The sequence below is a fragment of the Zeus faber genome, assembly GCF_960531495.2.
Source record: "Zeus faber genome assembly, chromosome: 15".
Lineage (NCBI taxonomy): Eukaryota > Metazoa > Chordata > Actinopteri > Zeiformes > Zeidae > Zeus > Zeus faber.
The window spans coordinates 15,155,245-15,169,992 of NC_137194.1; the positions used below are offsets into that span (position 1 = coordinate 15,155,245).

At 46.5% G+C, this 14,748-nt stretch overlaps 1 protein-coding gene across 1 annotated transcript; it reads left to right on the forward strand.

Moving 5' to 3' along the window:
• Nucleotides 1-1,049: 1,049 nt before the first annotated feature.
• Nucleotides 1,050-14,670, forward strand: pkig (protein kinase (cAMP-dependent, catalytic) inhibitor gamma). The gene is made up of 3 exons (XM_080015762.1): nucleotides 1,050-1,267; nucleotides 13,510-13,691; nucleotides 13,927-14,670. The coding sequence occupies exons 2-3, from the start codon at nucleotides 13,538-13,540 to the stop codon at nucleotides 14,004-14,006; spliced, it is 234 nt and encodes a 77-aa protein (XP_079871888.1). The 5' UTR covers nucleotides 1,050-1,267; nucleotides 13,510-13,537; the 3' UTR covers nucleotides 14,007-14,670.
• Nucleotides 14,671-14,748: the final 78 nt, after the last annotated feature.

Below are 14,748 nucleotides of genomic sequence, written 5' to 3' on the forward strand. Positions count from 1 at the left end.
GTCAAAATCATTCAAGTTAATCGGCGTAATAGTACATTTTTCAGCTGTTACAACACCCGAAGCCTACCGCTGAACCTAATATTTACTTGCCGAAAATTCCCCCAAAAAAACAATAATAATAATCCATGTAGTTTCCTTTGGAAAAGTGTTTTGATCCACTCTAATTCCTGACACCGGCCCAAGGGAAAGCGTTTAAATAACGCTGCATAGAAGCGTCACCTTGTTCTCCAGCTACAATGATACTCACGGTACTTCTACTTAAATACACAACACCGTATTGGATAATAGAGTTTTACAATGCCTTAAAAAAAAAATGTACTAAATGTATAAACGTTAACTTTCTGACACACGCCCACGGCCCTCGGCGGACGGTGGCTTCCAGCTTCCTTTGTCCGCGCGACCCCCGAGGAGCGCTCTGATTGGCTGAGACGGACAACTCCATTTTGGAAACAGCTGTTTGAAGACGTCACCTTTCCGCGGCGTTTGCCGATTAGTGGTGGAAGCTTCGATCCCGTTTTACGGATTCGGTTCACGACGGGTCACTCAGACGAAAACAAAAACAAAACAAAAACAAAAACAAAACAAAAAAAAAGATTCAGTCGGATGAAACGCAACGCGCGTGGGGTCGGCGTATGTTGGTCACGCGAGTCTCACGGGAGAACTTTGAATGCGGTCAAAACGACTGATTCCGGCGGGACGGATCTCAAGACAATCGTTCAGAAACCAATCCTCTCAGAAATGTGTATTTGGGCAGAGAGATCACTTACTTCTGCCAAAACACATTTTTCATCAATATCCCATTTTTTTTCCCCCATCAATATTGTGGTGGAGTGTGACAGCCTCGAATCCGATTCGAAACGAATTTTGCCAAAACGCCTTCGACCGTTTTTCCTTCGTTCTCCTCAGTTTGAGTGGAACGTGAACCCGCTCGCCCACTCCCCCCCCCCCCCCCCCCCCCTCCCGGCGTGACTCCCGACTCTCGGGTTTCGTTCGCCACCGGCGACTCCTCCGCGGGCCTCGCGTCACTATTCCTCATTGTTTGCCGAAGGTTCCTGGAGTAACATCCGAGTTGCTTCTCCAGCGGAGTTTTTGTCGCAGGTTTCCCGGGGCGAACACACACACACACACACACACACACACGCACGCGGGGGAGGCGGCGGAGGTGGGTGAAGACGCCGAGCCCGGTCCCTCAGCTGGAAAGTTACCGAGCGATCGGCGACGAAGCTGCGTTGTTAACAAGTGGATATAACAGGAGGGACGAACCAAGGTTAGTCTCCATCTTATACAGTCTACTGTGTTGACCTAGGGGGGGGGGCGTCGTCGTTTGGGCTCGTCTCCACGCGTGTAAATGGTCTCTGGGTAACTTCCACGTCATTCAATTCACGAAGTGTTGGCAAATGCACATTTTTAAGGGTGTCGAATAGTCTAAAGCGGTCGTTCTCAACGTGGGGTCCGCGGACCCCCCGGCGGTCGTTCCAGGGGGTCCCCAGCAAAAAAAAAAAAAAAGATACTTCAACTCGTGCAATGATTTGTGGAGGATCCTTGATCCGGGGGAGGAAAAAAACCCCACTGGGAATCGATGCGCTTAAGTGCTTTGGGTGAACGGGCGGGGATTTAACTGCGGTTTGTTATAATATATGTGTTGATGTGTTGATGTATTTCTGTTGAATTCTGTGTCTGCGACGGGGTGCGTGCGGTTCCCACTAGTCCCACATCTCCTTAAAAAAGGGTCTAATCTCTTCTGTCACCTTTATCTCTCCCTGCCTCCTTCTCTCGCTCACACACACACACACACATGGCTCTGAGCAAATTATTTTCCTCGTGTCTTTCAGTTTGGGGAAACTTGTGCGGGGGCATTAAGGTGATTTTAGGGCCGCCTGAAAGGAGGACGAACAAAAAAACAAAACCCCAGCTTTGCTTGGACCGCTGCTCCCCGGGTGAGTTTTACATGATAAAGGATGGAGATAATGCCTGAAGATTCGGCAAGCTGTGGAGCTCCCCCTCTCCCTAGTGTTGCTGGGATGCCGCCAGTCTTCTTGGGCATGGGAAACTGGTGAAAACAAACATTGGCTTCCGTCCGGTTTTTAACCCCTTTTCATTCAGAGTAGCTGGTTTGGAACGGGCAATATTCTGCGACATCTCTTTGGCCGGCGGACGTTTCATTTAATTTAGAATGGATTAAATAAAACCACCCGCGGTTGTGGCTGCTGTAGTAAGATAACGCGACAAACCCACCTATCAGTTTAACCATCAGTGATCGTATTTTATCAGCAGCAGTAACTAGATATCCCCACATGTTTGAATGTCATGGATATCAAGCGCTTAGTTGGGCTTAACGTGTGCTTTCTTGTTGCTTCACAGCTGGAGGGAAAACAATTGTCCCAAACAAGTAGTCTGCGAAATGTATACCACAATCTTTTATATACAGTTAATTCTGTCCAACAACACATAGGAAAAGCGAGTTTAATCTGAGCAGTGCTCTTCTAACTCCTCAGGTGGACAGACAAGAAACATAGATTACATGTTTGAGATGGCACCCTGGGGCAAACAACTCTCTGGAATCTTAATTATAGTGTGCTTTTGTAAAAAAAAAACAACAAAAAAAAAAACATCTTCTCGTGTCGTAGCCATTACCCATTCCCGTTGCACTCTTCTCTCCCTGTTGCACCAGCAACCAAACTTGGCCTCCTCCATCTTCCAAAATGGCCAGCACCGAGCGTGCAATGATTCAAAGAAGACCAGTCCAAGTAGAAAGACGCACGCACACGCACACACGCGCGCCCCTGTTGGCTGTATCCACACTCTGAGTAGCTGAATATTATTCCTTTCCCACTGTGCCAAAAACCGCTAACATCCGGCATTTGTCATCAGTGGCAAAGGAAAACCCCGGGTTTCAGTCCCGGGTCAAATGACTCTGCAAGAGACACAGGTTTTAATCGGCTCCACCTCCGACCGGCTCTGATGTAAACAAGACGAACCAACCCTGGTCGACCCGCTCGGTTTGGCCATTTTAAGGGCACGGTGTGACTTGCGCTGAAATTCCGGACGTCGGCGCGTTAATAGACACGAATATCCGTGTATTATTTCATATCCGATTTAGAATCGAAAATCAAAATCGGAAGTTATTGACTTTCCCACCCCCCCGCGAGTGGGACCATGACATTTTGTGCGTGAGGGGATCACAAGCTGGTCTCCGAACCGGAGGCGCGACTCTGCTCCCCACCGCCTGCACCCCCGCCTGCCCCCCTCCTTCAGCATAGATGCTTCACGCTGCTTCTACTGGAGTGGTGGATCGTCCACAAACGCTACGATTCTTTTGAACGGGTCAAAATATATATATATATATAAGTTTTACAGTATTATGTTGTTGTTTTTTCTAAGTTGCTGTCTCCTCTACTGTTTCGTTCCCAATCACGCTGGGACTTGACGTCGAACGTGAGACGCCAGGAACCCCCCCCAGCATTTCTCCTGGCAATGGGGAAGGCGCCAATCGCCTAAAATTAGCGCGTTTAACCCGGGTAAACCATGATTCATTTTACCCGTTCGGTCGTTTTCTACTGCCTCCTGTCAGGCTAATCACTCGGAGGGCCTTCAGGCCTGGTGTGTGCTGTGCACAACTACACCACTCAGAGACACTGGCTACGCACACACTGACGGCGGTTCGACGGCAAATAACGGGGAGGCGCGGTCGCAGTTCCTGGTAATCTGTGGCGTGACATTAACAACACTCTCCTCTCCCAACTCCTCCTCGTCCAACTCCTCCAGCAAATGGATGTCATATCTGCTCCTGCTGAGAGCTGCCAGCGGTAACATGATTAGCCTGAGAACATTAGGACCCCTATACGCCCGCACTGCAAACCAGCGTGGAGCCCACCGAGAGCACGCGGGTTTGCTGTATCGCTGCCGTTCCCCGTGTTTTCTCTCCGCTGTTTTTCCTTCGTCGTCATTAGATTTTGTTCTTGTCACACAGCATTTTCCTTTTTCCATTACCCACCCTCAGTTTTATTATCTCCAGTAATGTGCCGGAATGACAGTTTTGTTTTTTTTTGTTTGTTTTATTATTAATGAAACCCTGCCAGTCTGAAAATATTACAATTTTAGTGGTAAATTGAGGCAGCGAGGCTCGAGGCATTTTGGTAATAAGGAAGAGCTGTTAATTTGCGTTTGGATAAAAATAGTGATCTATTTAAAGAATTGGTTCACCTGATTTGGTCCAGATACAACTCGCTGCCCAGAGACCGTTCACATAGATTTGAAGACAGCACATCAGCCCGTTCTGACAGAGCGATGTGTCAGGAACTTGACGGAACTCTGGAACGTGTTTTCTCATTAGAGTGCCCTTTTTGCCTGAGATAAAATGTAATATAATGTGGAAAATGACAGTTGTTCACAGACTTTGAAAGTAATATGGATTTAAAATGTTCAAGTACTTTTCACCTTTGTTTTAACAAAATGTGGGTTTTTAATTTTTAATTTTTATTTTTTTAATTGCTGCTTAAAGTAATACATTAATATTCACACCAAAGGTATTTTAATCTAAGCTGCTAAATCTAAAAAAAGCTTCTAAATGAAAACATAACTCACCATCTGGCATGACATTCTGAAATATGCGGACATCTTGAGAATTCTATTTTTCTACTTCTTCCCAGTGTCCAATCATGGTTTCTATGTGTTCTCCTTTTAGTAGGCTAGATTGCTCTTTTTTCAGTCTGCTGAACCGCATCGGCCCCCAACCACATTCCTTGCCCTGTGCGTAGAGGAATTCATTTCCCATTTTAGCTCACTTACTTCTTCTCGGGGAGGCAGCAAGTTTCTTCACAATGGCCTACGGGGGTCTGCTGTGATCCCCGCCCTTTCATACCAAAATATTATTGGGCACTGCTAAAACTCCCTGATAACGTAAACAAATTTGGTCTTTTCAACCCTGGTCGCACACTGGCTTCTTTTCACCACAGCACAATACTGTATAGTCACCCTAATTTATGACTCCAGGTATCCATGTTTAGTTTTGCTTTTTTTTTTTCCTCTTGCAGTCACATGAAGGCACATTTTCTTTAGCGTTAGTCAGTGCCGGCGACATCGACTTTACTTGAACAAAATAATTTTGTTATAAGCAAAATCATATTTCGTCCCAGATGAAATCTGTTGCATTAAGCCACTGACAAAGACCATGACCGGGGACTGTCCTGCTAAATTGCATCAAAGGCTTTCTCAATTTCTTGTTTGTCTTCCAAATTCTTTCTCAGGGCCGCATCCTCATACATTTCCTCTGTTTACTAATTGTTTGTGAATACGACGGTCTAACACATCTGGGTTTTCTATCTCGACATCCAAACGGTGACAAGCTCATTTGGCTCGACTTTTCTACAACCTTTCATTGGGAGCGGTAGACAAATCAATTTTAAAATGGAATAGAAAACGACTGGGGGAAAAAAACGATATAAACTCCAGTTCTTAGATGGCGCCATAAAATAATCTGGCATTATTACATATTTGGAGTGTTTACATTGCATTCAATGGGGGACAAGCAGTCTCATTTTCCTTTGTGCGCTTCATATTTGCTTTTCGGGAAGGCTGTTGTGCGCCAGCTATCTCTCCCCATCAACCCTCAGCAAATCGAATCACATGACGCCCACATCCTCCTGAATGTGTGGGAGAAGAGCGTGATGATGCATTTCAGTTGCATTACTTGGTGAGCCACACACACACACACACACACACACACACACACACACACACACACACACACACCGAGGACATCTTCGGATCTCCATGTAGGAATAGAGAAGTTTTCTGACCAAATCCGTACCACAGCTTTTTATTACCATGCAGTGCTAATTATAAAGCATACAGAGCTCAACAGTGAGTTTCCCGAAGTGAAATCTCATTCATATTCTGAATAGAGGATTTTGATTATTAGCCATTATGTCTTAACCATCCAAGGTAGACTTACCACGAACTATGAGATTGTGAAACAGTGGTATATGCTCCTATAGAATCCGCAAGTCCTTATGATATCAGCCTTGTTTTAAGAAAAACATGTTTTATTCGCAATGTCGTGGAAAAGTACTACACTACCCACAATCCTACAGTGTAACAGCAACGTCTCTTATTGGTGGAGTTCGCTGTTACCATGGAAATGTTTACCGCACTGCAAACGTCACTGTTGGCTAGTACTCACCAACGACAGGGGGCAGTTTAGAAAAAAGTGCACAGTGGAGGCAAATTATTCTGTTATTATATATCATTCAATCGCAGAGGACAGCAAAAAGTTAAAATATTTTCACTCATGCAAAGATGAGTCGTAAATATTCCTGTATGCACAAACCAGCTCGGCGAGGCTTGCCTCGAACTTCTCTGTTTTGAAATGAAATGGAACGAGGAGAAACTTTCCTCGCGCCACGTCGCAACGTTGAGTGGCTCCCCACAGGCCATGGCGCCCCACCCCCTGGTGACATCATTAGCTTTTATGTTTTCAATGAATCAAAGATTGTTTGTTAATTTTAACATCTATCCATTAAGGAAATTCCTTTAAATTTGCATCCCTAATGCTAACACTATAATAATGACAAAGGTTCAAGAATTCAAGAGGAAGCGCGCTAAACTATCGTTAGGTTGGAAGTCGTTTGAAAGGTATTGTTCGCAATGGTTTATGGGATGAGTAGTTCCTACACTCTTTCAATAATTATGTACACAGTCTTGTACCTTTTGCGTTTTTTCAGTTTTCCAAATACAGCATTAGCTTTGCTCCGAATCAAACCTTTTGTGGTCACGATTCATCTCCTAGTTGTTGGCTGGGTTCCAGGCTTAAAACTCTTTTATATAAAGATTTTCTGAAACGTCAGTGGAGTGAATGAATGGGAACTTTACCTCTGGAAGCAGAGCCGTTCAAAAAGTGGACAGTCACCTTTGAGCTCTATTGGTGTGTGTGTGTGTGTGTGTGTGTGTGTGTGTGTGTGTGTGTGTGTGTGTGTGTGTGTGTGTGTGTGTGTGTGTGTGTGTGTGTGTGTGTGTGTGTGTGTGTGTGTGTGTGTGAAAATCGCTCTAATGGGTGTTATAGAGACGAGCCATGGCAGTTGTTCCTTTGGCGATGGGGCAAAAATGGAGCACCAAGATGTACTAGTTATCAGTCTACAAGGAAGTAATGACGACATAAGAGATCCTGGAATAGATGAGAAGGTCTTGTAGTAAACCTTTCCTTCTCCGCTGACTTTCATCTCCCTCTCCTTGTCCCCACATGTCCTCCTTCTCAGCCCAAGGGACTTTTTCAGGGAGCCTGGGAAATAAAGAACGCGTGCAAACAAGCCACCTGCTTCCTGTTAGGGTCCCATGTTGTTTAACGCATGGGCAGAAATAGGCAGACAACCAGGGTTTAACGGCAGGACTAAAAGTGATGGAATGAGCAAGACCATCGTCGCAGGAACTAATGGTGACACACTTCTTGCTTCAGATATCGTAATAAAACACCGGAGATGAAGGTTAAATCTCAGGACTTCGATGGCATGCATTTTCATAATGGTGATGAGGTGTGACGTCAAGAAATGTATACCCAGCGCAGCACATAAAAAAAACAAACGTTTTAATTGCTTAGATAACACCACTGTACAACTTTTTGGGTTAATATTTTACATTGAATTTCCTTAATATAGTTTGGAAAAAAAAAAAATTATATATCATTTTGAATTTAGGATCTAAAGGGTTTTGTGTCAATGGAAGCACCTGCTCCTGACTCTGATGTAGTGTGTGGTCAAGTCTATGGTACTTCCATTCTATTCCTGCTCATAAGACCGCGCGCGCGCGCACACACACACACACACACACATACACACACACACACACACACACACACACACACACACACACAAAACCACTACCAGTACCAATCATGGGCTTTCCAGTAGCTGGAGGCACAACAGTAAACTCATTGTCATGCGTCTCGCCCCTTGCAGCAGAACCCACAGGGCGTCAACCCAATTGTCTGCACTACAGCCTGTAAATCAGGAATAATTGCATCTTATTAGGGTTGTAGTTTCCCTATTGTCACAGACACCCAAAGTATACAGTACAGATTTGAACTCCCTTACCTCTAGTACTAGCACCACTGGTTATCGGATACTTGGAGGTTGTACTATGCTTCCGTGTTAAGGTCAGGCATTAGCTTTATCGTGGTAACAACTGATATTGATTAGCCTTGATGTTGCCAAGGGAACGGGTTTGACAAAAGCCATGGACCTAAAAACATGGCCCGAGCTATGTTTTTTTTTTTTTTTTTTTTTTTTTTTTTTTTAACAACATTTTCAAGTCCTTTGCCTGCGGTATTATACTGCAGTGTTTGTGCTCAAATGTTCTAAGGCACCTGGTTGTTGTTGATTATGCTCACAGCTTCCGTTTCTCTCTCTCTGTCTGTGTTTGTCCATCATTTATAATTCAGTTTTGTTGATAGTCGTGTAAAAGGAAAAACGCTGTTTCCCCCACATGTGCTCACATTTCTGTCCAGATGCAGCCGTAGGCTAATGTGCCGATTCTCTGGAAGTGATGGAGGGCTTCCTGTGCTCACGCGGCTTATGTGCAAGTGACATAGCTGGAAGTGTGGATGAGATCACACAGCCCCGGTCTTGTCTGTTTGTGTATTGTTTTACGCTAAATCACTGATTTGAGGAACAAATAAAATAGTTGGACTCTTTTCTGCAACCTCCTGCATCTGCCCAGTGGGCGCCACCACCTCCTCTACCTCCATTGTTTGCTCCACCATTGATCTCTTGCAGGAAGGCAGGTGATATACCATTGGAATTCATATCCCGCTTCTTTCTTTCTTTGGCATTGTCTGAGATGTGAACTCAACCCGCCACTACTCGGCCTGCTGTCCCAAACCCCCGACTGCCCTCGGACTGTCCCCTCAGGTTTGCGTTTTAGTGTTCTTTTTTTGTTGTAGCTTCCTGACGTAGTGGCGTCACCCGTGAGCCTTTGTTTTATTCATTAGTTCACTCGCAGCTCGCCCACAGTAGTTGACTCTAATAGTTTCAGTCAGGCTTCTTATCTCTGGTTCCCCAACTGATTTGATATGCCTTCGGGCCCACGGGATCAGTTGGCTGATAGATAATTAGGACTGCAATTAGATTGGAGTGGCTTTCAACCTTCTCTGCATCTCACCGTCATAAAGTACGGAAAAAAATTTAAATGTTGGAGTGTATACTGTCGGTGACAATTCGGTAAGTGTGAAAGACCAAACAAACCAGCCTGGGACTTAAGTGTGAGACAGTTGAGAGGGGGAGGAGGTGAACCCCACCAGCCCCCCATTGACTCTTTCTAAATTAGAACTACCAGAGATGCTTGTCATCACCTTTTCCAAAAGTTTGACAGTGGCCACGGAAACAATGGCGATGAGACCGCTAAGCAGAAGTGTCTATTCTGCAAGTTTCCCCCGCCGTCTCCAGCATGGGAAACGGGGGCCCCGTAAAAAGAGGAAGGATATACGGAACAGATATACATCGGCACTGAATGGAAAGGGCCTCATTTATTTATGAGAGGAAGCAAGACAACAGTGCTAGCTGTGCGTAGAAATACAACTCCCTTGGCTTTGAAGTGGGCTGGTAGTCCAGCCAAGCAGCTGCTCCCACAGTGTGACTGGACCCCGACGCCTCCTCGCGGGCCAGGATGAGAGGCAGCAGCAGGCTGGAGGGAAGCGCAAACGCTCGCGCTGTGTCACCCTCATAAACTTGGAACATTTCGCCGGGGAGGGCCCCGAATGGATGTTAATTCGGGTAAATAATCAGAGGTCAGCCTGGCCGTCGGGGGCGCAGACGACTGTCAGAACACTCTGATCATTTTGGGCTCTTGGTTAGGTTATTTGTTGATCGGCTAAGCTTTTAGTGTTGTTTTGATGGTAAATAGAGGAAAGCTTTCGTCAGATAAACTTTTTCTGTTATTTCTGCCTATGCTATTGTCTTGTGATGAAACATAATATTGTGTGTTACAAATATCAATCCACCTTTTTAATACATCAGCATTATGCTAGTTATAGTTTAGAAAGCCATTTGTCAAAGGTTAGCTTCGGAGTGGCAGATGATACAAATTCACACGGAGGCTTTTTTCCCCCTTGACAAACGCTGCAAAATGAGTTGACAGACTTCAAACTGGTTGCCAATAGAAGGCCCTAATGGACCTGGAAATCAGCAAGGAGACCGGTCTTTGTGCGGCCTTATTGCAGATAATGTGAGTTTATTGCACACAAATCGGGCCTAAAAGGCTCCGTGGGGGAAGCGGCGAGCCCGTCGTCCCTAATGGGCCCTGGTCCGTGCTGACTCATGCTCCCTCGGTGAGCTCACAGGCTTTCTGTTCCTCGTGTCAGTCATGCCAAACGCTCTTCCAGTTGCACGTCGCCTCACCCACATTGGCCTCCATTCACGCTCAAACACGCCATCGGCAACTCCTCTCTCCTCTCCTCCCTCCTGAACGCTCTTTTTTATTTTTTTTTTGGTTCTCTGCCGCTTGACACGTACACGTAGTTACAGTTCTGTTTGGAGACCTTAACATCGAGTGTCACCTCTGAGTTTTGTGGAAGGAAGTTATCACTCAGACCCCCTCAGTGCGGAGGACCATCATACAGAGACATGCGATATTCAATATTCTTTCATCGTATTGTTCAAATAGGTTGGTTACATATTAAGCATCGTACCATTTTGGGATACTTTGCGCCCGCAGTGCAAAGGTGAGGATAAACGGAGTTCATCAGACAACCCAAGTGGTGCCGTGACCCACCCCCCGGGTTGAGTTGTTGTTGTCGAGAGTGAAAATGCCGGTGACATTTGTTTGCCGGTCCCGTGTTGACAGCTGCAGCCGTGTCAGGTTTCCGACTGTAAGACACAATCAAACACACACACAAGCCACCTCTTACACAAAGACTCTTCTTTTTCACGGGGGGACGCGGTCTCCGAGTCGTAAATAATCAGTAATTCGATCGCAAGTTTCGGTTGGTATATCGGCGCTCAGCTTATGACCGATATCCGGTTAACGCCGTCTCTTGTTGTACCGGAACAAATCCCGGGGTTTGAAATGAGATTGTCCTCCGCCCCGAAACGAGAGTGACATCCGCTGACTTCCATGATAAAAATCAAAAAATCGACAACGCTTCATTCCGTCAGCACTTCTCAACAACTTTAGTGTCCCGGCAAGTTTGGTGCGTCAAAGGTGGAAACTGTAGATGCGGGGCCATTAAACTGTTCTTTTTACGGCTGAGCCGGCAAAGACAGACGAGCGACCAAACGCGCCGTGATGCGAAAGCATTTTTGCCGTCGGTGCCTTGTCCACTTCATCCATCCTCCGTGGAAATGTGTTAATGATCTCACGGTAGGATCTGATCCACATGCGCGGGCTAGCCGACTAATTAAACGAGAGAATGCAAATTAGACGGCACTCCCACGTGCATCACCGCCGCCAACACCGGATATGCCGGTGACGGTCATGTTATGGTACCTAGCCTCAGGACTAATTTGTTGGAATAAAACTGTCACTAACAGAGCCATAACAAACTGGAATAATTGACCCCTGAATATCCCGCCTTGTAAAAAAATAAATCATCTTTTAAAACAAATATGCAGAGGCATCTATTGGCATACAGATGACAGACTAGGAGGTATGACTGTGCTAGTTTGAATATTTCTGTTCCGCTTAATGAGTTGTAAGTTCAGTGTTGACTGGCTTTAAAATGTGTTGTGTCGTAGGTGTGGACCCCAGGGAGACGAGCTGATTACCATCAGCATCGGCTCATGGGGGATCCTTTAAAATAAACAAATAAAGCACCGGAGTGGAACACTTGAAACCACGCGGTGAGCGTCCACAGAGACGCTCGGATAAAACCCCCTTGTGCGTGGACTGGTTTGCGGTCCCACGTGCCTGAAAGCGGTTCCTGCTTCTCGGTGAGAATGTCGGCCCGATCACAAACTCCTGCTCAACCTGTTCCATTTCCCAAGGAGTCGCACACGCACAGCGAGCGGCGAAACTGGCGTCCCACGACGACCTGGCTTCGTAATGGCTGTGGGGAGCCGCCATCTAAATGGCAATCTTAACAGGCATTCTCACTTCCATCCGGAACAGAGACACTCTTGTCTTCGGGGGGGAGCACTTGAGGAAACGCTATCAGCTCCAGGCTGCGTGACATTTCCCGGGGTCCGGCTAGGTGCCGCTCGAAAAGCATTAGAAACTGTCCGCGGTCTAATAGCTGACATTTTCCAGCAGCGCCGGTGCGACTCTCCGGCCCGCGGCTTCTCCGTGAACGACCCCCGCGCACTTCTCTCTGGCACGCCGTGCGCACGCACAACACAGAGGAAAACAAGTGTGGGACTTTTTTTTTATTTTTTTCTGGAGTGATACCAATGGAATGTGAGTGAAAACATTTTGGGAACCGCCAGGCCCCGCTAAGGGACCTACCGACTCTCCTCTGCTCTCTTCTCTCCTCCTTCTTATCTCATGCCTTCTGACACCCCCCCCCCCCCCCCCATTAAAGGTTAAACCGTTGTTTATCAGCGTGTCCGTCTGTAAAAGTGCAACTTTAATCCAGTGGGTTCCGCACACCGCAGCCTTCTGCCCTCCTGTGCTGTAGCTGGACTTCCCCCGTAAAGGATCATGGGAATGAGGGCATCGGAGGGGAGGAGCAGGGAGGACCTTTAGCGTGCCATACTGTATGCACATCTTGTACTAGCCTCGTGTGTTTGCAGCCGTGGAAAATGATCATCCCAGTCTAGAGTGTAGGGTTGTTGTTTTTTTCTTCTTCTTTATTTATCTTTTTTTGCGTTCCCTTCTGTCTTTTATTTAGTTATTTTTCCATTTTGTCGCAGTCTTTCTTGCTGTCCTTTGTCCCGTCTCCCAGGAACCACCAGCTAGATGGTGTTTGTTGCTGGTAGGATCCATGACCCACTTAAAAATGGACTGAGCGCAGGAAACTAAGGAGCGATGAATCTCAAATGGGGACTCGATACACACTTTGATGGGGCTGCTAGCCCGCTTCCCCCCCACATTCCTTTGCCCCCCACACACAAACACACACTTGCCATTATTGATCGGTGCTTCTGCCTTTTTTAATCCTTGGCAAATTCAAACCAATGCAGTTACGGGAGAGTGTAAGTCTGGGCCTCGGGAGATTTCGGAGCCGCTTTTTGTTTTTCTTCCATAACTAGGACGGCCAATTAGCACCAATGTCAGCGGTGCCATTAGTAGCTCTGCAGAAATAGAAAATGCAATTATGGAGAGACTGGTTCTTTTACCAATTCACTCCCGTGCCGACGGAAGAGAGTGTGATATCTGCTGTGGTCGATACTTCCCGGACGGTGTCTGGAGCCGCTCAGCAGCGCTTCAGCAGCCTCAGGATTCCACTTCAGTATAATCAGCGAGAGAGAGCGCGGACGACAGCCACACATTCTTAGGGAGGCCCCTTTTTTATTTATTTATTTATTTATTTATTTATTTTATAGAACAGGCTGATTTGTTTCTCTCCCCCCCCCCCCCCCCCAACAGGTGTAATGAGAGCTCTTGCCATGGATAGATGATGGACGTGGAGACGTCGTATTCGGACTTCATCAACTGCGATCGTACGGGCCGCAGGAACGCCGTGCCCGACATCTCGGGGGAAGGGACGGCGGCCGGCAGCGCCAGCGAACTGACCAAAGACATGGCGGAGATGGAGCTGAAGCCGGCAGGTGAGATGGCACCGTAAGAATGGATTGACGCATAGCAGCGGCTCCCAAAACGTAGCATTTGAGGATTTTTAAACGGAAACACAGGTATATGTTTGTTCCATCGGGCGGGTAAGACCACGGGCCTGGTCGGTCCACCCGGCTGACCTTTCCATCAGCACCATTCAGAGATATATTAGAGCTTTATTTTTTGCTTGCAGAGTATTTTTGGGCTGTTCACATGTTTCCCTTTCCAAAGGAGACCCCGGGGCACCACCCCCGCCCCAGGGAGAGGGCTCCACCAGCCAGGATGCCCAGGGAACCGGAGACCCGTCCTAAACTCCTCTGCAGCCATGAGAGAGAGAGAGAGAGAGAGAGAGAGAGAGAGAGAGAGAGAGAGAGAGAGAGAGAGAGAGAGAGAGAGAGAGAGAGAGAGAGAGAGAGAGAGAGAGAGAGAGAGAGAGAGAGAGAGAGAGAGAGAGAGAGAGAGAGAGAGAGAGAGAGAGAGAGAGAGAGAGAGAGAGAGAGACTCTCTGTGCTTACACTTGAGGACAGTATCCCTCACTGCCCGTGTGTTTGACTGACGCGCACACACACCTGATCTGACGATCAGGTGGCACGGTGGAGGGCTGACCAGGCGGTGCTGCTGTTTTAGTCCTTTGTTTTTTCGGGGACGTTCAGAGAAAGCACAGAAACAGTTTCATGCCTCGGGAGATCGACTGAGCTGAGCAGTATTTCTGACGCCCGCCCCAAAACGCTGTTCTCGCTTTTTTGGAACTCTGGAAGAGAACATCACCTGCATATCCATAATCATTTGTTTCTCTTTCTTTACTTTACATGTGTGCGTGACTCTTGAACATTTTAATCATTTTCTTGTTTTCTTCTTTTTTTTTTTTTTTTTTTTGTATCCAACATAGCTGCAGTTAACATTGTACTGTATCGAGGTCATATTTATTGCAAGTGATATCTTTGTAATAGGAATATCCTTTGTGAAATAAACAAATCTAATGCAACGGCCGTGGTTTATATTTTCAAGTATTTAATATTTTAAACAAAGAATAATTTGCATGTTTCTCCGTTC

What these genes read in the sequence shown, in the direction of transcription:
- pkig (XM_080015762.1), top strand. Translation starts at nt 13,538, where the DNA reads ATGATGGACGTGGAGACGTCGTATTCGGACTTCATCAACTGCGATCGT. An exon ending in GATGGAGCTGAAGCCGGCAG is followed by an intron (nt 13,692 to 13,926) that starts GTGAGATGGCAC and finishes CCCTTTCCAAAG; the next exon opens with GAGACCCCGGGGCACCACCC.